Source organism: Leiobunum rupestre, chromosome 2 (genome assembly GCF_980474605.1).
Source record: "Leiobunum rupestre chromosome 2, qqLeiRupe1.1.hap1, whole genome shotgun sequence".
NCBI classification, from domain to species: Eukaryota; Metazoa; Arthropoda; class Arachnida; order Opiliones; family Sclerosomatidae; genus Leiobunum; species Leiobunum rupestre.
The window spans coordinates 85,995,753-86,019,837 of record NC_143385.1 but is presented as its reverse complement, the minus strand read 5'-3'; the positions used below and the strand labels follow the sequence as shown (position 1 = coordinate 86,019,837).

Genomic DNA, 24,085 nt, shown 5'->3' with positions numbered 1-24,085 from the left:
ATGCACTATCGTAAAATACACTTAAATAAGAAAACTAACACATTAACTAATACTTCAGCACTGTTCAGACTAGTTCACGCTTTTGCAACAAAAAATGTGTTTATATGAAATTTTGGGGGTACAAAAGATTTAGCTTCCTCCAATGGGATTATTCGTATTTTTTATTTGTTAATGTTTCCTGTATGAAATTTAGAAATTAGAAAGCTAGTTAGTGACGTCACAGAATAGCTTAATTTCATTGGTGGAATTTCAAATAGTTGTATATCTCAAAACAAATTGTACACCCTAAAATGGGTCATCTACTCGAAAAACTTTGCGTGTTGGTCCCTCAAAAAGTGTACCAGCTCACACTGCTTAATTCATTGCCAATTAGTTGGACAAGTTTGGTGGCCAAACTATAATTGACCTTTAAAAGTTGTTCAGTCTGAACGCCCCTTTAATCCTTCATCGTGGTCACCGGACATGGTGGTATATGTGCTTCTGGGGTAGCGCGTTATTTTGATGTTTTTCAAAGATAAAAATTGTAGGTTTTCAAATAGAAACCTCTTATTGATAAGGACATTTTTTACCACGCAATGATGGCCAAACACGCAGGCATGACGTTAAAGATGTTATTAACGCGATAGAGGACGACTTTCCTTCAAGTACTTGTCTAGTTCCGCGCCGACTAACTTGAGTTACTTGACTTTTATATTTGGGGTCAACTCAAGTCTAAAATCAAGAAATAACTTTCGATCAACTTAATTGTACGGTTTATTTATGAAGTCGTTGATGATTTAATTATTAAGCAATTCCATGTTCTATGATACTAGCAGTCTATAATTACCTTCCATAAGTAAGTAATTTAGTCAAAATAATCCCTGGTAGCTACGTGTAGAGTGATGTAGATAAATAATCAGTTAGGCTAATACCCAAGGCACCACCTTAGGCCTAAGTCATCAAGCGACTTTTTAAAGCCATTAGTCCAGGTGGCCGGTTACCATGCGTGGGAGACGTCAGTTATTTTTAAAGCAAGTGACGGCTTTATCATTGCCACCTGTATTATGAAAAGGCCACTGTTATTAGAGATTATTATTAATTTATCCGTTTCTTCGAAAACGCGACTTTACTGGAGAGCGTGGTGCCGTCTATTTATGGCAAAGGAAGCTAAAATTCCAAATATCCAAATGATAACATCGTCATAGAGCCATTGTAGAGTATTATAGTTAGACAACTTATACTCTATTTAGTGGGCTTTAACCTAAATTAAATATCCCGTGTAAAAATATTGTTTATAATTGCTGTAATTTATGTTATTGACCAATTTACAAACGATCGAATCAACGCAAGGGGTACCTATAAGTACTGCCTTTTTAATTTCGACGCTAGTGACATCTATTGAAAAAAAAAGAGCTACTTCACTCGAATTAATTCGTATAATTTATGCATATACTCTTATTAAAATAATGTGCTATTTCAAACTGCTTTCAAAAAGGTTTAAAGAAGTTATTTATTTATTTTATTTATTAAATTTTATTTGCAGGAAACCTAACGATTACAGCTAAATGAGACTCTTGACGGGCATACCAAAATAGGCAATCACCAGCCAAACCCTTTGGTAGGGCCATGGTAGTGCGCAATTTTTACCTCTCCGAGGGGACTTTGTACCCTAGGAGGGGTTATACAACCACCGTGTCTGTCTGTCTGTGGGTCTGTCTGTCAGGCAAAGCGTAATCACTGCGTACCCAGTTTCTTAGAATCAGGGAAAAGGTTTTTCCAAAAGCGCCCTCTTTTTGTCATTTGGTGTAGTATAATTTTTTAATCGGCCGGGATTTGAACCCGAGCCCTCTTGCACGACAGGTGAGCGTTCTACCGCAGAACCACGGATACAGTTACGCTTCACTGAAAATTAAAAACTCTTCCGAGGAGAGGTATATTTTGGCTTGCCAACTTGTTTAGTTATAGTGTTAGATTTTTAATTATTTAATTCGTACGCCTACAAACAATTTTAGTTTAAAAGCTTTCCATAGTACTTCGTAAGGTGGGCCAAATGAATTTCAGGGCGCCTACCCCTCAGCGACGGCCGTGAAGCAATGTAACAATTTAATAACATATATTTAACAATTCCAAATCACTTCATATTTCTGGCAGCAGTGCGTATAAAAAACCTGGAACATAACAATGTTATTATATTTGATTTTCAATAAATCTACTACATAATGTTCTTCCTAGCTGACGGTGAAGTCATAATGTTCAAGTCGAATTGTTGAGCAACGACTGTAGTTTTCTATCCGCTTCTTTGAGTTGCTGCCAAGTTTTCAACGATCTTTCCTTTTCCAGATACAAGGCGTCCTCCAGCGTCCTGTTCTCTAAAGTGAGCTCTTCAATTATCACTTTCGTCGAATTCGTGGTTTCCTTCGTATTTTCCAACTGAATAATCAAATCGTGAAGAACGTCGATTTCGCTCTCCTTTTTCTCCAATTTCGAGTTTAACGACACTACATCCTCTCGAAGATTATCGATTTGCTCGTTACGTTTCGAAGCAGACTCCGTTTCTGCTCGAGTCGCTTGACTCAAAGCCTGACGCGTTTCCTTCAAAGTCGCTTCCGTAATACCGTGCTCAACCTTAATTTTTTCGTTCTCGAACCTAACGTTGATCATTTGCTCTCGCAATCTTTCGTTTTGAGCTCGTAGGCTTAATTCTCTCTTCTCGGCTTCTTCCAGAACAGATATTAACGCGAATATTTGCGTTTCGAAGTTTCGTTTGAACGCGTCGATGTCTTCTTCCAGCACCTCATTTGGATGCGTCGACGAGAAGGATCGTTTACTGACTTTCGCCCCTGTCCGTTCTTCAGAATGAATACTCTGGTTTTCGATTTCGTTACGATCAATACTGTTAAAGTTCTGGGCAGCAGCTACAGGTAACGCTGTTTTTACGACGGTATCGTTAAGAAATCCGGTATAAACGAAAGAGCTTTTGGAACACGCGAATCTAAAATAAAAGATTGACAATTAATTAAGGTTTAAAATTACTGATATTTCTAACAATTGTAAGTCCTGAGGGGCTAACCACTTCCTTAAATTTTGTACAGCCTTTGGTAGTGCCAAAAACCCTATTAACATTTGGTAGTGCCAAGAATGTATTTATTTATACTTAGGGAGAATGAATATGTCGAGATTATTTTTAGCGTCTCTCCAATTCCACCCGTTGGGCCCCCCGGTATGCTCCTCCGCTTTAATAAAATCAAATAATACTGCAATCTCATTGGTTCTTAAAAATTACGTTTTTCGACGCGATTAACGCTGCAGCGAGGACGCAAAAAATAAGACCGCCTCCTTTTTCCCTCCCCCCCCCCCCTTAGCGTGACGGGGTTAGGGCCTCAACGCGTCCGTCGATAGTCTCTACATATTCATTCTCCCTGAGTATAAATAAATACATTCTTGGTAGTGCTAAGTCTGTAATCGTAGTCACTTTATTACAGTCAAAGCTGTTGGCTTGTACACTGATTACGGTACTAGTTTTTAGTTCCACATCGAGATATATATATCGAAGTGGGACTATTGCTATGGACGGATTGTCGTTAAGTGTTGTTGTTTGTTTGTGTGTTTGTTGTGGAAAGCGACGACACGGTAGATGGAGCTGCGAAAAATAATTTATATTAATGGCTTCACCGAGACTCGAACACAGATAGTTGCGGGCCGCGTAATCTCCAAAAACCAACCGCTCTACCAACCAAGCCACACCGCTCTGAACAAATTTATTCGGAACTTCTAATCTTTCTTTGCAAGGCGGGGGGATTTGTCAAGTTAAGTTGTCGCAATTCCCGTTCGTTTTTCCGCGTCATTTTACGTATATTTACGGCGTTTTAGGGTCAAGTTAACCTCAAACTTCGCCTCCCCTCGCCCCAATTTCGACCCCCTAATCGAAACCGTGTATGGTCAGAAGTAATAAATAAGTGTGGCACTTTCTTATCGAAACCGTGTATGGTCAAAAGTAATAAATAAGTGTGGCACTTTCTTATCGAAACCGTGTATGGTCAGAAGTAATAAATAAGTGTGGCACTTTCTTATCGAAACCGTGTATGGTCAGAAGTAATAAATAAGTGTGGCACTTTCTTATCGAAACCGTGTATGGTCAGAAGTAATAAATAAGTGTGGCACTTTCTTATCGAAACCGTGTATGGTCAGAAGTAATATATGAGTGTGGCACCTTCTTATCGAAACCGTGTATGGTCAGAAGTAATAAATAAGTGTGGCACTTTCTTATCGAAACCATGTATGGTCAGAAGTAATAAATAAGTGTGGCACTTTCTTATCGAAACCGTGTATGGTCAGAAGTAATAAATAAGTGTGGCACTTTCTTATCGAAACCGTGTATGGTCAGAAGTAATATATGAGTGTGGCACCTTCTTATCGAAACCGTGTATGGTCAGAAGTAATAAATAAGTGTGGCACTTACTTATCGAAGTCGTTTAGATGTGGCACAAAATAATATTATCGCCTTCTTGGCGAACTTGTATAGTTTGTATAGTTGGTCCAGAGATTTAGTCTCATTCGATAGAGCTCTTTGACGCGCACGCAGTGCCGTTAATTTCCGCCCCCTCCGACCAACCCCCTTAAAGGGAAAGTGACCGAAAAAAACAGGTGGGTCTCATTCGATAGATCTCTTTGACGCGCACGCAGTGCCGTTAATTTCCGTCCCCTACGACCAACCCCCTTAAAGGGAAAGTGACCGAAAAAAACAGGGTGGGTCTCATTCGATAGAGCTCTTTGACGCGCACGCAGTGCCGTTAATTTCCGCCCCCTCCGACCAACCCCCTTAAATGGAAAGTGACCGAAAAAAACAAGTGGGTCTCATTCGATAGAGCTCTTTGACGCGCACGCAGTGCCGTTAATTTCCGCCCCCTCCGACCAACCCCCTTAAAGGGAAAGTGACCGAAAAAAACAAGTTGGTCTCATTCGATAGAGCTCTTTGACGCGCACGCAGTGCCTTTAATTTCCGCCCCCTCCGACCAACCCCCTTAAAGTTAAAGTGACCGAAAAAAACAAGTTGGTCTCATTCGATAGATCTCTTTGACGCGCACGCAGTGCCGTTAATTTCCGCCCCCTCCGACCAACCCCCTTAAAGGGAAAGTGACCGAAAAAAACAAGTGGGTCTCATTCGATAGAGCTCTTTGACGCGCACGCAGTGCCGTTAATTTTCGCCCCCTCCGACCAACCCCCTTAAAGTTAAAGTGACCGAAAAAAACAAGTGGGTCTCATTCGATAGAGCTCTTTGACTCGCACGCAGTGCCGTTAATTTCCGCCCCCTCCGACCAACCCCCTTAAAGTTAAAGTGACCGAAAAAAACAAGTTGGTCTCATTCGATAGAGCTCTTTGACTCGCACGCAGTGCCGTTAATTTTCGCCCCCTCCGACCAACCCCCTTAAAGTTAAAGTGACCGAAAAAAACAAGTGGGTCTCATTCGATAGAGCTCTTTGACTCGCACGCAGTGCCGTTAATTTTCGCCCCCTCCGACCAACCCCCTTAAAGTTAAAGTGACCGAAAAAAACAAGTTGGTCTCATTCGATAGAGCTCTTTGACTCGCACGCAGTGCCGTTAATTTCCGCCCCCTCCGACCAACCCCCTTAAAGGGAAAGTGACCGAAAAAAACAAGTTGCTCTCATTCGATAGAGCTCTTTGACGCGCACGCAGTGCCGTTAATTTTCGCCCCCTCCGACCAACCCCCTTAAAGTTAAAGTGACCGAAAAAAACAAGTGGGTCTCATTCGATAGAGCTCTTTGACTCGCACGCAGTGCCGTTAATTTCCGCCCCCTCCGACCAACCCCCTTAAAGTTAAAGTGACCGAAAAAAACAAGTGGGTCTCATTCGATAGAGCTCTTTGACGCGCACGCAGTGCCGTTAATTTTCGCCCCCTCCGACCAACCCCCTTAAAGTTAAAGTGACCGAAAAAAACAAGTGGGTCTCATTCGATAGAGCTCTTTGACGCGCACGCAGTGCCGTTAATTTCCGCCCCCTCCGACCAACCCCCTTAAAGTTAAAGTGACCGAAAAAAACAAGTTGGTCTCATTCGATAGATCTCTTTGACGCGCACGCAGTGCCGTTAATTTCCGCCCCCTCCGACCAACCCCCTTAAAGGGAAAGTGACCGAAAAAAACAAGTGGGTCTCATTCGATAGAGCTCTTTGACTCGCACGCAGTGCCGTTAATTTCCGCCCCCTCCGACCAACCCCCTTAAAGGGAAAGTGACCGAAAAAAACAAGTTGCTCTCATTCGATAGAGCTCTTTGACGCGCACGCAGTGCCGTTAATTTTCGCCCCCTCCGACCAACCCCCTTAAAGTTAAAGTGACCGAAAAAAACAAGTGGGTCTCATTCGATAGAGCTCTTTGACGCGCACGCAGTGCCGTTAATTTCCGCCCCCTCCGACCAACCCCCTTAAAGGGAAAGTGACCGAAAAAAACAACCATTTGCGAAATTAGTTTAGGCTATCTCCCGTCAGTAAGGAACTTGTTTTACCATCGCTGAGACGTGAACTTTGTGTTAAGAAATGAGACCACCCCCCAGCTTAGCTGATATCAGAAGTACATAATACAATATCTTAGAGAGAAGTGTACAGCTCGCTATAATGCTTATATTGTTTACTTGAAATAATCTGGAAATTATGTATATTATATTAGCAGTGTAGTTTTGTTATTTTTCATACTTAGGGGTAGTAATACCTGTAGGTGGTAAAACTGGACCGTTATTAGGCATTTTCGCGTAACTTTTTGACCCATTTTATGGCAAGACTTTCAATTTGAAAAATTCAATACGACAACTTCCCCAAATCAAGCTAATATCAGAAGAATCCAATTTAATAATGTCTTGAGAGTATTCGTATCACTATACTGCTAATGTTGGTCGGTTCACTAATCTCGGAGAAACAGGGAGCAATTAGGAAACTAGCTGCTCTCTCGAGAAGCAACGGCACAATTTTACACGCAATTCCCTCCGGGATCTGTTGGAGCAGCACGGGAAGAACGCCATCAGGAAGCTTTATTGTTATACCAAAGGACTAGCCACTTCGAAAAAATGCACACCAGATATAATATTTCCAAATATTTCCGATATATTTCAAATATTTCCGATATATCTCATATATTTCCGATAATTAAGAAATATTTTCGATATATCTCATATATTTCCGATATATCTCAAATATTTCCGTTATATCTAAAATATTTCGATATTTCAGAAATATTTCCGATACATCTTAAATATCTCGATATTTCAGAAATATTTCCGATACATCTCAAATATTTCCGTTAATTCTGAAATATTTCCATTAATTCTAAAATTTTCCGATATTTCCCATTTCTGAATTTCCTAAAATATTGAAAATATTTCTGCGTTTTTCTCGAGAAGTCCAATATTTATCTGGATTTCTCAGATTTCCAATATTTCCAGAAATATTTATTTGTATTTCTCCCTACTTTGTACCCAAGATTTGTAAAGCCCCTCAAGTTATACAGATTAAATTTCGGTCCAAAGAAAGCGATTGAACTTACTCGAATGAGATGCGGTCACCTTCTTTCAAGTCGATGAAATTCCCGATGAGGACCATTTCTCCGTTGACCAAACAGGACGGGCTGTCGAACGCGGCGATTCTTCTCGGACCCAAAATTCTCCAGCCAGCATGCGAGTACACAATCGCCAAGTCAGAAATATTTTTCACCTTCTCCAATTTCGAGAAACGAAATTCGGATGGGCCGTGTACATAATATATTTTACTGTCATTTTGGTTCAGTGTAAAACTATTTCCGCTATCAATTGCTCTCATGTGAAATAGCTCGTTACAAAGACTTTCCATCTCACGAACAGGTCTACTATTCAGCGTTGGAAACAAGATACACATTGACACTGAAAGTGTTATCTACCTTACATTTTTTTACGATAAAATATTCCGCGTATCATTCTTGTGAACGTCAGAAGAATGTTGCGAAATCAATTTAAAGTACAGCGTGTTAACTTTCTGTGGGTTACTGGGGTGGCGGTGTGGTTAGAATTTTAGCCTCCAGCTATAGGAACCGGGTTCGATCCCAGCTGAAGGCACTGACGTCGTGAGTGAAACCTCGGAACAATTACTTTCGAGTTGAGTTTGAAAGTTTTCTCCCTACTGCCTAAAGGGGTTTTCCTCCAAAGTTCTTCCTCTTTCCATAAAAACTTGTGGAGGTTAACGGTAATAGTTAGTGTAGGGAGCTGTTGGCTCACGTGGCATGAAGGGCTTGCCACCACCCTCGTACGCGTTGGAACCTGGCCCCCTGAATTAATACCATTAAAAGTCGTAATGGGTAATTCCATGCCAAATCACCCGTTTTCGGAAAACTTTTCCCACGGCACCATGCGCGATTTCGACGTTACTTTACACGTTAGTAATATAGATAGTTTTAGTGGGAAATCCAAATTTTTAGCCCAAAATTCAACGTAGTTTTTAAAATAGGATTTTTTGGAAAAATGATGTCTAGGGTGTACATTTTCGAAATGCCGAAAATCTTGGTATGTGCGTACGAATAACTCAAAACGTATTCAAGATAGACCCACGAAACTTTTTATACTATAAATATAGGTAACAGTGAGTAACTAGAAAGTTTTTTTCCGAAATATATAAATTAAGTTTTTAATAAAAAATATTTGAAAATGGCGATTTTAACTGAAATTTCGTTTTTTGAGGTATACTAAAGATGATGTTGTCGCCAAGATATTAAATCGGAGATAAAGATGAGAGTTGATATTATGTTAAATGGACCCAATGAACACGAAAATAGCGCTGAAAGAAATCTCAGGAATTTAGTTTTTGAGTTATAGCTACGTGAACCGAAATATGTTTTTGAAAAACTACCAAAAATGGTAGTGATTGCGGCAAAATTACGGTACGTAGGGAGTTGAAAATCAAAAAAAGATTGCCACCGCTAAAAAGCTAAGATTTTAAGCTACAAAATAAGTAAAGAAAAAAGTTGTTTATGGGAGACCTAAATAACCAAAATCAAGATTCAATTTTAAGTTATTTCAACTTGCTACGTAAGTTCCAAAACTTCGCACACGTGTCGCGGCAAACTGTAAAGTTTGTTTCTAGTTTCTACCCTTAGATATTCCTTTTTTACGACATAATCCGTAAAAAAGGAATATCTAAGAGTAGAAACTAGAAACAAACGTTATAGTTTGCCGCGCCACGTGTGCGAAGTTTTGGAACTTACGTAGCAAGTTGAAATAAGTTAAAATTGAATCTTGATTTTGGTTATTTAGGTCTCCCATAAACAACTTTTTTACTTACGTATTTTGTAGCTTAAAACCTTAGCTTTTTAGCGGTGGCAACCTTTTTTTGATTTTCAACTCCCTACGTACCGTAATTTTGCCGCAATCACTACCATGTTTAGTAGTTTTTCAAAAAATAGGTCGGTTCACGTAGCTATAACTCAAAAACTAAATTCCTGAGATTTCTTTCAGCGCTATTTTCGTGTTCATTGGGTCCATTTAACATAATGTCAACTCTCATATTTATCTCCGATTTAATATCTTGGCGACAACATCATCTTTAGTATACCTCAAAAAACGAAATTTCAGTTAAAATCGCCATTTTCAAATATTTTTTATTAAAAACTTAATTTATATATTTCGGAAAAAAACTTTCTAGTTACTCACTGTTACCTATATTTATAGTATAAAACGTTTCGTGGGTCTATCTTGAATACGTTTTGAGTTATTCGTACGCACATACCAAGATTTTCGGCATTTCGAAAATGTACACCCTAGACATCATTTTTTCAAAAAATCATATTTTAAAAACTACGTTGAATTTTGGGCTAAAAATTTGTATTTCCCACTAAAACTATCTATATTACTAACGTGTAAAGTAACGTCGAAATCGCGCATGGTGCCGTGGGAAAATGTTTCCGAAAACGGGTGATTTGGCATGGAATTACCCTAATGCTGACTTGGGTCTTGGGTGGTGCCTTGGATATTAGCCTAGCTGATTATTAGAATCCAACCGAAGTATTGCTTGTCCACAACCAGAGAAAGCATACGCATTTTTGATCACTTTTAGCATTGTTTCCAATCCCCCCTCACGCTCTAATCAGCTAGGCTAATACCCAAGGCACCACCGTAGGCCCAAGTCATCTAGCGACTTATAATGCCTTACAGGTGGCCGGGTTAAGAGTAAGCTCCTTTCCCAAAAAAAAATCAAATCAAATCGGCAGTAGGTTGTTTTTTTCGCCTGTTCTCGGACTAAAAGTTTACACTTTCAAAAATCAAATCAAATCGGCAGTAGGTTGTTTTTTTCGCCTGTTCTCGGACTAAAAGTTTACACTTTCAAAAATCAAATCAAATCGGTAGTAGGTTGGTTTTTTTCGCCTATTCTCGGATAAAAGTTTACACTTTCAAAAAATCAAATGAAATCGGCAGTAGGTGGTTTCTTTTCGCCTGTTCTCGGACTAAAAGTGTACTCTTTTTACCTTAAAACGTTTTATTCGCCGGTTCCGGGTTGATAATTACTCCGTCCCATAAACTATTCGATTGTTCCGGAGTATTAGCGCTACTCTTTTAACTCCTTCTGAAAAGGAGGAGTAAAGAGGGTAAATCGGATTTTGTCGTTTGATAGCCAGAATTTATCTGCTAAAAAGGCCAAAAGGCAGCCATTTTGGAAAAACGTTTTTACTCCGACTCAAACTATTCGTCACAGAATCGGAGTAAAATGACGTCATAGCCTTACTCTTCTTACCCTACTCCAAAATCCCGGAACAAGTGAAAATAAATCACTTATTAGTTCCGTAAAACTGACGCGTTTGAAGCACACGACGGTAACGTATTTCCTCCCTCTCTCGTGGCCGGGGAGAAATTCAAGGATCGTCTCAACATACTCATTCTCCCTAAGTATCATTAAATACAGTCATGGGTTTACCTCACAGGTGGATTATTTCATCTTTAAACACGCTGTATATATTTCTTATCAGCGATTTCGTCCACTATCTTTGTCGTTTAATTTATAGATATGAATTCAACAAACTAACATTTTCAGTGGACTCATATACTTATTCATCTAACTACCTTGCAAATGTTATTCGCTTAAAACCTTCACAGGCTCCCGTTGATATTTAAAAAAAGTTTGGGTAGAAAAATAGTGCGGGGCTAATTAGACCGTCAAAGCACGGCCAACTTTGAGACTCGCGCAAAGCGGGCAGCCCATTCGTTGAAGTTTCTATGTTAATCCAAAGATAATCTAGACTACGTAGGTTAATCTACGAACAAAAATATATCTCGGCATTGAGCGCCCCTAGCGGAAAATAATTTTTAGAATAGTTTTTGCATTGAAGCCAATATAACAAGTCGGCCCAGGCCGTAATATTAGTTCCACATCAGTGTATTCGAGTGGGCAAAGCCATACACCCTTAGTAGACACAGGTAGGCAAACTAATACAAAGCTTTTGAGGCTTTGTGATTTCTTATCGTTGGATATATAAATTGCCACCCTAAGTGGATGCCGCCCACCATCAGGAGACCCGGGTGGGCAAACTAATATAAAAACTGTTGAGCCCATGTGATTTCCTATAGTTAGATATACTATTTACCATTCTATGTTAAAGAGTGGCCACCGCCCACCCTCAGGATACACGGGTGGGCAAACCAATTCATAAGCTGTTGAGGTCATTTGATTTCCTATCGTTAGATAGACGTAAAGTATCAAAAGTGAAATAGGTAAGCAAAACACGACAAACATATTTTTTTTAATTATTGAAATTAGTGGAAAAATGATTTAAAGAAATTCTTAAACTGGGATTCAAATATGTTTATTTTAGGAAATTTATATCAAACATTTGGGTATGGTTCAAACACCAAAATTCCTATTATTGCACAAATTCAAAAAAAAGATACCCTTGAATGTAATTAAGCTTAAGTCCGACTGCTTTGGATTTTTTGGTCTCCCATATTCTAAGTACATAAATTCATTCTTGATTAATGCATAATGGTTTTGACTTAACTTGCAAGGTAATTTGACAAAAAGCTATATTTTAAATTTCGATCTATTTGTGGTAGAGCTATAAACGGGTAGTCTTTACGTGAACTTGTAAGTTAATATACCTAAGTTTTGCGAATGGTATACGGCAAAGATTATCGTAATAAAAATTTACATTCATAGATATGCCCCTAGTTTTTGGATGAGTATGGGAGTCCAATAATTAATAATGGCGGTACGTAAGTGTGTGAAAGGAAATAGAGTCTTCAATGCTTTAACTTTTTAAGCGTACGCGTGTTCTTAATAATATAATACCTTCTCCCGATAGTGACTTCAATTTATAATTGTTTCTCTATGGTTCTATTGCTTTTATTACCCAAAAGGAAGTTCGTCAGTGTGGATTGAACTCGTAGTTTCTTTTAAATTAGAAAATAAGTATCTCATTGTGGGGCTTTTAGAGCATTTATAAGTACATATGGGGAAGAGGGCATTTAAAATTTTCGAGCTCGTTTATTCGAGTACTCACTTTCGAGCGAGGCATCTTAAGCGAGTGTGCTCACCTACCACTGCTCACCAAACGAACATTTAAAATTTTCAAGCTCGTTCATTTGAGTAGTCACTTTCGAGCGAGGCATCTTAAGCGAGTGTGCCCACCTACCACTGCTCACCACCCGAACATTTAAAATTTTCGAGCTCGTTTATTCGAGTACTCACTTTCGAGCGAGGCATCTTAAGCGAGTGTGCCCACCACCCACCACCCACCACCCGACGCGAAGTTTGAGGTTCACTTGACCTTAAACTCCGAAAATATACCTAAAATAAGGCGGAAAAAGGGACGAGAATTTCGACAACTTAACTAGCCAACTCCCCCCGCGTCGCTAAAACTGACGAGAATACAGTAGAAGTTCCGAACAAATTCTGGTAAGCTTCCAGTGGCCGAGAGCGTAAAGGCGTCATTATTTGGAGTTATTGACTGGCCGTTTGTGAGTTCGAATCCTGGTTTCGCCAAAACTGCAAATTATTTTCGCAGCGCCATCTGCCGTGTCGTTGCTTTCCACACCAAACAAACAAACACACACACAACACTTAACGACAATCCATCCATAGCAATAGTCCCACTTCGATATATATATATCTCGATGTGGAACTAAAAACGAACGTGGCGCAGAACGCCAATAGTTTATAGCATGGTTTATAGCGGGAAAATCCTTGTTAATGGAATTTCAGCGAATAACCCATTCGCTGAAATTCCATTAACAAGGATTTTCCCGCTATAACGCGAGTGTCAAAGTTGGCGTGGTCAAACCAAGAGACAGAAGAAAAAGCGAGCGGCGATTTCCTTGATGATGATTTATTGAAGCGTCTATAGTTGTTTATATAAAAGACGGGAGGTCACGTGTAAATGTTTTTCTACGTCACTAGCTATAATTATTGAAGATAGGGAGCACGCACACGAGCCGATAAAGATTTCGTAATTTGAAAACCACGACGGTGCCAATAAAGAATTCAAAGCTTAAGCTAGTGACGTGGAGAAAAACATTTTATACTTTTAATATTTTTATTGTTTTATTTTATTGAAACTCGCATTGAAGGTTTTAAATTGTTTTTTTTCCTTCTAGAATTTTATTGTTGAAAAACTCTTCAGCCCGTTTTCAGAAGCGGCGCTAAGGGTGGGCTGAAGTGGGCTTTAGCCCCCCTGCATTTCTGAGAGGGGCCACATATTTATATTTAAGAGGCCAGATATTTGAAATTTCTTTATGTTTTTATTGCCAAGTAAAGTTTTTCGGGGGGGGGGGGGGAATCTTTAAAAATCAATTCGTTTACTCAAAAAGATAGTAGACCATAAACAGATAGATTCGGGAGGCGAAGGGAGCGGAAATGGAGAGAAAGTTTAATGAACAATTGAAAGAAAAGAAAGGGGCTTGAGGGAATTTCGGGAAATACCCCAGCGGGCATGCACGTCAATGCTCGGAATCCGACGCTCGGATACAAGCTCAGAAGGGGGTCCAGTAAACGCGACGATAGCCACAACAATAAAACGACCTTGCTCTTCTCGCTTCCTGGAAAATTCTGCGGTTTTTCGATTTCACCACTTTTGCGAAATATGGTCAATGCCAGGCTCGACCGCTAAGCTGCTTTTTTTTTAAACATTTCTTTCCATTTCGTCTTGAGCTCCAGAACGAGTCAGGTCTATTTTGAAAGTCTTCCTCGAATTTTAAGTCTTTAGTCTTTCTGTTCTATTATTTTGGCAAGAGCGGACTTCTACCTCCTCGAGGTTTAAAGAAGCCCTAATGCGCTTGTTTAAAATATAAACACTTAGCTAAATGACTAGTTGATAGTTTAATTTTATTTTAAATTATTTCAACAGCCTTTTAAAGGCTAATTAACTATTAATAATTAATTTTTCCAAACAGCCTTTTTCAAGGCTAGCTAACTAATAGTAGATAAATATTTTCCAAACCGCCTTTGTCAAGGCAAATTACTATTATTAGTCATTTTTCTAATATCTTAGAAACTTAGTCTTATTATTTACTAAGATAAATATTCCTCGAGAATTAGAAGGATTTTAGAGATACATTTTAGATAATTATATCCGGTAAATTTAAGTATTGACAAATTAAAAAAAAATTGTAGAAATGAGTGGGAGAAAATTTCCGTCCGGAAGCCAAAGTTGCGAAAAGCCAGTCAATAATTTTTAAATTCTCAAAAAGGGGCTCTAAATAAGTACTTCAAAACATCAATTCCAGTCTTAGAACAAACTCAATTAAATGCAATTGCGAACAAACTTGACTTACCAACCACTACTGAATCTTTAAAAAATCAACTTTCCCACAACGAAAACAAATCGCTAGAATCCGAACCAAAACAAAATAGTACTGACAATAAAATAAGCTTATTGAAGGACGCTATAGGGGTTCCAGTTGAAAGTAATCTTTCAACTAATAAATCGAACGATGTTATAAATAAACATTCTATGTTGCAAACGAGTCAAACTGTTTTCGATAAAGTTGTAGAAGGCATTGAAGAATCAGTTATTGATAATATCTTAATAGGAGCTCCTAGTGAGAGTGAATCAAACAATTCAAATGACATTGCACTTTCATTTGTCGCTTCCAGGAATTCCCGAGAACTCCATGAGAATAGCAGTATCGTGCACCATTTAACTCCTGCTCTATCTGATTTAAATGCAACTCAAATTATTCCTGACATTAGTATCGACATGGATTCTCCACTCGCTCAACCAAGGCTCTTATCATTTCCCCAAACGATTATTAGGGGTCAAAAACGAAGTTTCAATAGTATTTATTATGTAAAATATCCCTTTTTGGAATATTCTGTAGAAAATGACATGGTATACTGTTTTTGATGCCGTCCTTTTCCAAGCAGTGGTAAAAAAACATATTTCACAACTGGTTTTAAAAATTGGAAAAATATGAATGAGAAATTTCACGAACATTTTACTTCCGAGAAATCGACCCACCAATTAGCGGAAACGAAGTACATACATTTTTTACAGTCTAAGAAACGAGGAGCTATAACTTCACAGATAAATAAGCAACACCGTTTAGATACTATTCGAAACAGAGAAGTTTTTACCACCACTAAGGGAGAGGTTCTTGGAAGGTTTTTGTCTTTTGTTGATTTACATAAATTTGACGCTGAATCTTTATCTTCCGCGATTATTAATATTCTTTTATCAAATGGGTTAAAAATATCAAACTGTGTAGCGCAAACATATGTCGGAGCGAGTGTAATGAGTGGAAGTAAGTCGGGAGTGAACATTAGGATTAAGGATGCTGTGGGTGGGATGTGTCCATATGTGCACTATTACGCCCATCGCCTAAATTTAGTTTTGGTGGATACCTGTAAGAATGTACCAATAATTCGTGAAACACTTGGTTTGTTACAGGCAATTTATACATTTCAAAGTAATTCGTCACTTCGAAGTGAGTATTTTCAAGAGGCCCAAAAAGAGCTTGAATACGATGTAATATTAAAATTACCCCAGAGTTGTGACACTAGATGGTCCAGTAAAAAAAAATGTAAATAATTTTTTAGAACTAGATATAATGCTGTAATTTTAGCTTTAGAAAACTTAATTGAAAGTGGCAAATCTGAGGAACCAGCCGAATGTAGAGGGTACCATTCCCAGCTTCAAAATTTCAGCATTTTATTAATGGTCGTAGCATTAGATGAGATTTTAGGCGTAACAAATGTGTTGTCTGAATATTTGCAAAAACCAAAAGTAGTTATAACTCAAGCCGTAGCAATTTGCGGTGCCACATTAAAAAAGTTAGAAACAGACCGAAATTCTGAAAGATTCGATCAAATTTGGGATGTTGCGAAACAATTAGCTCTCTCAGCCTCAATTCCAGTACCAGAAAAGAATAGTTCCGTCAAAGTACAAATGAAAAGAAAAATTATTCAAAACAAAAGGTTAAAAGGTACCATAATAACGGGTACTATAGGAAGTCGGGAAACGGAGTTCAAAACTATTGGCGACCAACTTAAAGCAACTTATTTTGAAATTTTAGATAGATTCGTATTAGAAATGAAAAAAAGATTGTTAGAAAATTGTTCTATTTATGAAGAACTTTGCGCATCAGACCCAAATTCGAGCGAGTTTATGAACGTTGAAAAAATTACTGCGTTTTGTCAAAACTACAAAAGATTTAATTTTGAAATGGAGTCTCTGAAAAATCAGGTCAACGTTGCTAAAATGTTATTTAGTACCAAAAGCGGTGAAAACATGAATATCTTAAACCTCAAAATTTGCAAAATGTTTCCGATTGCTATAAATATTTATTGACATACGAGCAGGCATTCCCAGATCTCGTAAAATATTTCCAAATTGTATTATGCATACCTGTTGCTAATACTATTTCAGAGCGTAGTTTTAGTACACTTAATAGACTCGAATCATTTTTAAGAACAACAATGTCTGAAAATCGATTAACAAATTTAGCCTTGCTCTCTATAAATAGAGATTTATCTAATAGGTTAAGAGACAATCCTTCGTTGGTTGTTGACGAGTTTAGTAAAAAAAAGAGAAGAGTGCAATTTATACTTTGAGTTAAATTTTCAAATTTTTAAATATGTAGAAGCTATAAGCAAGCCACAGCTGCCACCAAATTATAAGGGGTAACTAAAATGGTAAGGGCCACAAAATTCTTAGGGGCCACAAAATATTTAGCCCACCCATGAAAAAACCTTAGCGCCGCTACTGCCCATTTTGAGTAAAGTGCCTCACCGGTACATGTGCCAAAGAAAGATTATACTTGTACGATATACATTATATACTTGTGGTAAAACTAAAGATAGCTAGCTCCAATTCATCACGGCTGTTTAGAAAAGCAGTTTTACTTTCGTAGTTATATTTAAATCTGCGACCTATTCTTGTTATTCGTGACTTCCAGCGACGTCATCAACTCGTCAGTTACACTTTTACTTACCCTGTGCCATCATATATCTCAGACCAACATGACATTTATTTCTACTGGCGGGAATGACTATGTAGAGATGATTTTAAATGTCGCTCCACAGCCCCACCACGCTCGAAGAGTAAGCTCCGCCCCCCTTATAAAATTAAATCATCCCGTCATCTCATTGGGTCCCTAAAGTTGACGTCTTCTGGCGCCGTACTCGTGCCAGGGGGGGGGGGGGGGTTAATTCAGCAATGACGCAGCTAGATCGTCTGAACATAGTCATTATCCCTAAGTATATACAGGGTCTTTTTTTTTGCTCGGAAAAGTGTTTTTTTTTCAAAAACTATTTATAGTACCGATTTCAAATTTGGAAGGTCAATTCTCTATACCGGGGGACATCAGTTTGAGAAATTTGAGCGTTTTCGGTAATGTTTTTCACCAATTTTGAAAAATTATTTTTCGACCACTAGGTGCGAGATAAAAAATTTCTATTATAAAGTTGTAGGCCGTCATCGAAAACCCTTAAAAATTGTTCACTCGACGAAAAACAATTTATTTATCAGTGAAAATTCGAGCTTGAAAAATTTACAAGTTGGTGAAGCCAAATTACGATTGTTTGAAACGATAATTGAAACCGAATTACCTAATCCAGTTGAAACTTTGGTTAAAAAAACGACCGGATTTAAAAAACACGAGGCTATAGGTCAATCCTAAACATGCATTGGGTATTTAAAGGAAAACTTTGGGAGATTATTATCAGTGTTTGATAATATTTCGAACAATGCCTCGTTATTCAGTAGCTGAGCGTACCGAGATAGTTGCCATTTACTATGGAGAAGCAGCGCAAAACCTTAGAAGAGTGACTGAAATCTTCGCAGAAAGACATCCAAATGGAGCACCATCTGTAAATACAGTAAGACGAGCAATTCACGATTTCAATCAATTTGGTCACTTGCAACCTAGGTTTCGCGGATTGGGTCAACCGGATTTAGACTTCGAGAACAATGTACTCGCGTACTTTGTGGCATATCCTCGTCACAGTTGCGCTAACGCCGCTGCTGATTTGGGTTGTTCTGCAAATCGTGTGTGGAAAATTCTTCGTAAGAATCGCTATCACCCATACAGAGCTACGCTCCACCAAGGACTAATTGACGGAGACCATCAAAGACGTTATGAATTTAGCAACTGGTTACTAAATGCTGTCCAAGAAGATAGACAATTTTTGCGCCATGTTTTGTTCTCCGACGAAGCGTCATTTTCTAGAGATGGGCCCTTTAATCATCAAAACAGCCATCTTTGGTCTGACATCAACCCACATTGGGGTTTTGAATATCATCACCAGGTTCAATTTGAACGGGTCAATGTTTGGGTTGGACTTGTTGGAAACCGTTTGATTGGTCCCTTTTTCCTGCCGACGAACCTCAACGGCCAAAGGTATTTAAATTTTCTACAGAACGAACTGAGTGACGCAATCGACGACCTTCCATTGGCTGAAAGACGTCAGTTGTGGTTTCAGCAAGATGGCGCCCCTCCGCATTTTTCCCGGCAAGTAACTGAGCACCTCAACAACGAGTTTCCTGAAAGGTGGATAGGGAGAAATGGTCCAGTGCATTGGCCAGCAAGGTCACCTGACCTAATACCGCTGGATTATTTTCTCTGGGGATTCGTTAAAGCAAAGGTATACGCCACGCCCATTGAAACTAGGGAGGAACTCATTAGACGAATAATCAGTGCTTGCCGAGACGTCACACCAGAAATGGTAGAGAAAGCGTTTGAGAACTTAATTGTCCGCGCACAAACCTGTGTTGCAGCCAATGGTGATATTATTGAAAATGTTTTGTAAAAATTTATGTGAATAAAATATCTGCATTTAAAAACTAAACGTGTACATTTTTTCAAGTGTGAAAACTCTACTACGTTTGTATTAGACTTGTTCCCTTTTCAATTATCGTTTCAAACAATCGTAATTTGGCTTCACCAACTTGTAAATTTTTCAAGCTCGAATTTTCACTGATAAATAAGTTGTTTTTCGTCGAGTGAACAATTTTTAAGGGTTTTCGATGACGGCCTACAACTTTATAATAGAAATTTTTTATCTCGCACCTAGGGGTCGAAAAATAATTTTTCAAAATTGGTGAAAAACATTACCGAAAACGCTCAAATTTCTCAAACTGATGTCCCCCGGTATAGAGAATTGACCTTCCAAATTTGAAATCGGTACTATAAATAGTTTTTGAAAAAAAACACTTTTCCGAGCAAAAAAAAAGACCCTGTATAAATTCATTCTTGCTCAAGGCTTAAAAGGCACGAGTGAGATATCTATAGTTATTATATAACGGTATTTCGTAACTGATAAGGCTTAACGGATGTTTAGGAACGTATTGTCGGTGCGAACCTGCAGAGATACGGACCATTCAAAGTGCATTATCTCTACGGTTATAATCAGCATCTACATTCCAGTTTGGTGACAAAAGAGTATTAACATTTCGAGCGGAATATTTAATCTTGAAAGGTCGCAAAATGGGGAAAAGCTACTGCCTACGACATCACGAGTTCTTGCAACCCGAAGGACTACCTCCGCTAATTCTCGATAACTCCAATAAAAAGTATTTTGTGTTGGTCAACAAAGAAAATGGTGTTAGTTTAAACATCGAAAGGAAAAATTCCGATTTCGCTTTCACAAAGGGTTTCGCCGGTTGGAGAATTTCGTCTTTGCGTCGCGAAACAGAAGGACTCATCGAATGCATCGTCAACAAAAAGAAAATCCATTTGGGCCAGAGCGTCAGCTTGAAGGAAAAGGATCGGATTTCTTTCAGGTGAGATATGCGTAATACAAAAGTAATTTTAGGTGGTTTAATCATGGTTATTTGCTCATCAAAATATCATCTACCACGGTACGATATCGTCAGTACTCAGAACAGGGTTGCCACAGTTTTTTCTCATAAACATTCCCTACTTTTCCAAGGTTTTTCCTAACTATCTCCGGAGATTTTCCCTGTCTTATTTTGTGGCTAAATTTTGCATTTGTTTACCCTAAATTTTAGTAAAGGTTTCCTAATTGCAACCGAAATTAAATTCCCTGACATTTCCCTGATTTTTAGACCCACATTGAAATTCCCCGACTTTTCCAGGAATTCCAGGTTTTCCAGGTACCGTGGCAACCCTGCAGAAGTAAATGTGGGGAAGTTTGATCTAATTTTTGGCTTATTTGGGAGGAACCACACGAAATTAAAATCTTCAGTACGCATTTCCTTTGTTAGGAGACACTGAGATATCAAATTGCAGGGGAACTTGAACATTTCTTTCCAGCTCATTCAGAATTTAACTTAAATTAAGGGACTTTCGAGCTGCGGGGGAAGGGGGGGGGGTGAAGTCGCATTTGCAAAGTTACACTCTGATGACGTTTTAGTGACGTTTTTTGAATCAAACAAAAACCCGAAGTCTCTAACGGACAAAAAAAAACATACCCAATTTCAACAGTTTTACTTTTTGTTGAATTTACCCAATTTTCGCCTAGGTTAACCCAATTTAAACAGTTTTTATCAATATTACCCATATTTCAAAGTTTTAAATAATTTTGAACATTTCATCCAATTTCGGTCGTATTTACCCAATTTCCATCGAGGCTATTTTTAACAATAGGTACTTTTGTTTTTTTTGGGTTTTGTTTATTTTTTTAGATGTATTATTTGTCAAGGATTACAATAATGCAAAAAGTTTTAACCGTAATTTATTATTTAGAAAGATATGATAAATTTAAAATTGTTACTTGCCATCAATTTTTGTACGTGTTGGATGAGGTAGGACTGAGGACAAATTAGATTTAACGACCAGATATTACTAAATTTTTAAAACGTGTGCAAACCGAAAATGTGTTTTCTACTTTAATACGGCTTTTTTTGGTTTTGTTTATTAATGGTCAAGGATTACAGTAATGCGAAAAGTTTTAACCGCAATTTATTATTTAGAAAGATATGATAAATTTAAAATTGTTACTTGAAAGCAATTTTGGGTTACGTATAGAATAGCTGCCCCCCACCTGATTTTTTTTATATATTTTTTTGGATAGAGGGCAAGATGGGGATTATTTTAATTTTATTTTTTTTTGGCGGAAATGAATATTAACAAAGATATGAATTTTTAAACATTGGCCTTTTGCAGTGAATTTTCCCTACGACGATTCTTTAAATTCCTAGATTTTAATGCGTTGTGGATAACGTGGGGCTGATGACGAAAAATAAAATGTGGAAATGCAAAACATACTAACTTACTTTTTTATTTTCGGTATTTTCGCCGTATTTCAATGCATTTTAGGGGTTTTGGCGCGGATAATAGGTTAGGTTATTTATATTATTAGGTTAGTTGGATTAATATCGGGTTGACGATACTTGATGCGTCAGGCTTGGTACTGTCCTCTAGGTTGCGTTATAGATGGCCCATAGCTTTTTTTAGTATGGGGTTGGGGAGGCGCCGCGCGCCCCCAGCGCTCGAGCGAAGTGAGTGCGCGGCGCCGTTAGGCGCCAATACTTAAAATAAATTCGACGTTGTATAAGTCAACATCACACAGAAGACATATAATATGACATAGTATGGTTAAAAAAAGGCTAAATTGCGTTGGAAATACGGGAAAATTCCCAACCCTTAAAAGTTAGTACTGTTTTGCAATTGAGCCTTAATATTTTTCGTCATCAGTCCTACTTTATCCAACACGTACAGAAATCTCGGAATATGTCGTATTTTCCGTTGTAAAAATTGTTAGCAAGTAGCAATTTTACATTGATCATATCTTTTTAAATAATAACTTGCGGTTAAAACTTTTTGCATTACTGTAATCCTTGACAAATAACAAACCAAAAAAACAAAACAAAACACAAAAAAAACAAAAGTACTTATTGTTAAAAAATCCTCAATCGATTTTATGCATTTAGAGCGAGATTGGATCGTTCTTACCTAATTGTGCTCGCATTTACCCTTTTTTTCGGTTTCACCTATTCCGGTCGTTTTTACACGATTTTCGTCGTTTTTCCCAATTTTAGCCAATTTACCCAATCATAACAAGATTTTTTTCCTTACTTTACCCAATAATTGTTACAATTTTACCCCCACATGAATAATAATAATAATAATAATAATAATCAGCTAGGCTAATACCCAAGGCACCACCCTAGGCCTAAGTCATCGAGCGACTTTTAAAGCCTATAATTCAGGTGGCCGGGTTACAACGCGTAGGAGGGTGGTGGCAAGCCACGCGAGCCAACAGCTCCCTACACTAACTATTACCGTTAACCTCAACAAGTTTTTATGGAAGGGGAAACCGAAGATCTCGGGGGGAAACCCCTTAAACCAGTGGGGAGAGAACTTGCAAACTCAACGCAGAAGGGGTTGTTCCTAGTTTTCACCCAGTGCCACAAGTTGGGATCGAACCCGGCTCCTCTTGCTGCGAGGCGAAAGTGCTAACCACTCCGCCACCCCACAATAGAGATGGCAATGAATCTATCAGATTCTTTGAAAAACGCGACTTTACTGGTGCCATCTATTTATGGCATAGGAAGCTCAAATTCAAAATAGCCAAATGATAACATCATCATAGAGCCATTGTAGAGTATTTTAGTTAAATAATCAGCTAGGCTAATACCCAAGGCACCACCCTAGGCCTAAGTCATCGAGCGACTTTTAAAGGCTTTAATTCAGGTGGCCGGGTTAGACAACTTATACTCCATTTAGTGGACTTTAACCTAATTTATAGATCCCGTGTAAAAATATTTTTTATAATTGCGGTAATTTATGTTATTGACCAATTTACCAACGATCCAATCAACGCAAGGGGTACCTATAAGTACCGCCTTTTTAATTTCGACGCTAGCGAAATCTATTGAAAAAAAGAGCTACTTCACGTCGAGATGCCACTTGCTTTAAAGTCCCTTTAACAGTGATTCTATGAGGTGGGGAAGAAAAAACCTATTCGGGTAAATTATATATTACCATATAAGAAACATGTTGTAACTTATGATATGACTCGAAACTTGAGTAAATTTCGAGTGTTGTTCTTTTCAAAAATTATATTTTCAACTTTACTACGTTTTTCAGTACCTCTGCAATTGAAGATCGACTTTTGACGTTTTCAATTGTTTTTTCCTTGTTTTAAAATTTTATTGTTTAATAGCTCTTCATAAATAAATTGCGTTAAATAAGTAGAGTTATGTCTAGAGGTTTTACATTTTTTAAATTTAAATAACTTTATCGGAATGTATAATTATATAGATCAAGAGGTCAGTAATGCAAAAATAATGGTGACAATTAATTGTTCCATTGGAACAATGTTATAAAATTATCTCAGACGAAAATGAACATAGCTTGTTGAAATCGCGGCAATAAAACAGAGGCATTTCCTTAATTGGAAGTTAGTTACAGAGATCAAGATTACCAATTGGTCATTTTGGGGGAAACAGTTGGATGGAAAGTAGTTTTTGGGAGGTTTTAAAATTGAAGATGGTCACGCACAAATTACATTAAAATATCAAAATTCTGAACGTTTTACATATCATTTCCAGTACCATATTTTTTAAAGGGAATATAACCGACAAAGCAATCTATATGGAAGACCTCTTCATTTTTTCAAATTTCCCTGTACAGTGGCGCCAAACATTTTTAAAGACAAAGGCAAGAGTGGCTAGAGTTACATAAGGAAGCT

General features: G+C 38.1%; 1 protein-coding gene across 1 annotated transcript; it reads right to left on the bottom strand.

Moving 5' to 3' along the window:
* Positions 1-1,523: 1,523 nt before the first annotated feature.
* LOC149960208 (uncharacterized) lies at positions 1,524-7,820 on the bottom strand. The gene is made up of 2 exons (XM_090165193.1): positions 7,527-7,820; positions 1,524-2,971 (listed from the first exon to the last, which is right to left on the bottom strand). Exons 1-2 carry the CDS (start codon positions 7,796-7,798, stop codon positions 2,233-2,235), a joined length of 1,011 nt encoding a protein of 336 aa, XP_090021319.1. The 5' UTR covers positions 7,799-7,820; the 3' UTR covers positions 1,524-2,232.
* Positions 7,821-24,085: the final 16,265 nt, after the last annotated feature.

Excerpts from the sequence above, each read along its gene's own strand:
- LOC149960208 (XM_090165193.1), bottom strand. The coding sequence starts at position 7,798 with ATGAGAGCAATTGATAGCGGAAATAGTTTTACACTGAACCAAAATGAC. Across the intron at positions 2,972-7,526 it reads GGTGACCGCATCTCATTCGA|ATTCGCGTGTTCCAAAAGCT; the intron begins GTAAGTTCAATC and ends CTTTTATTTTAG.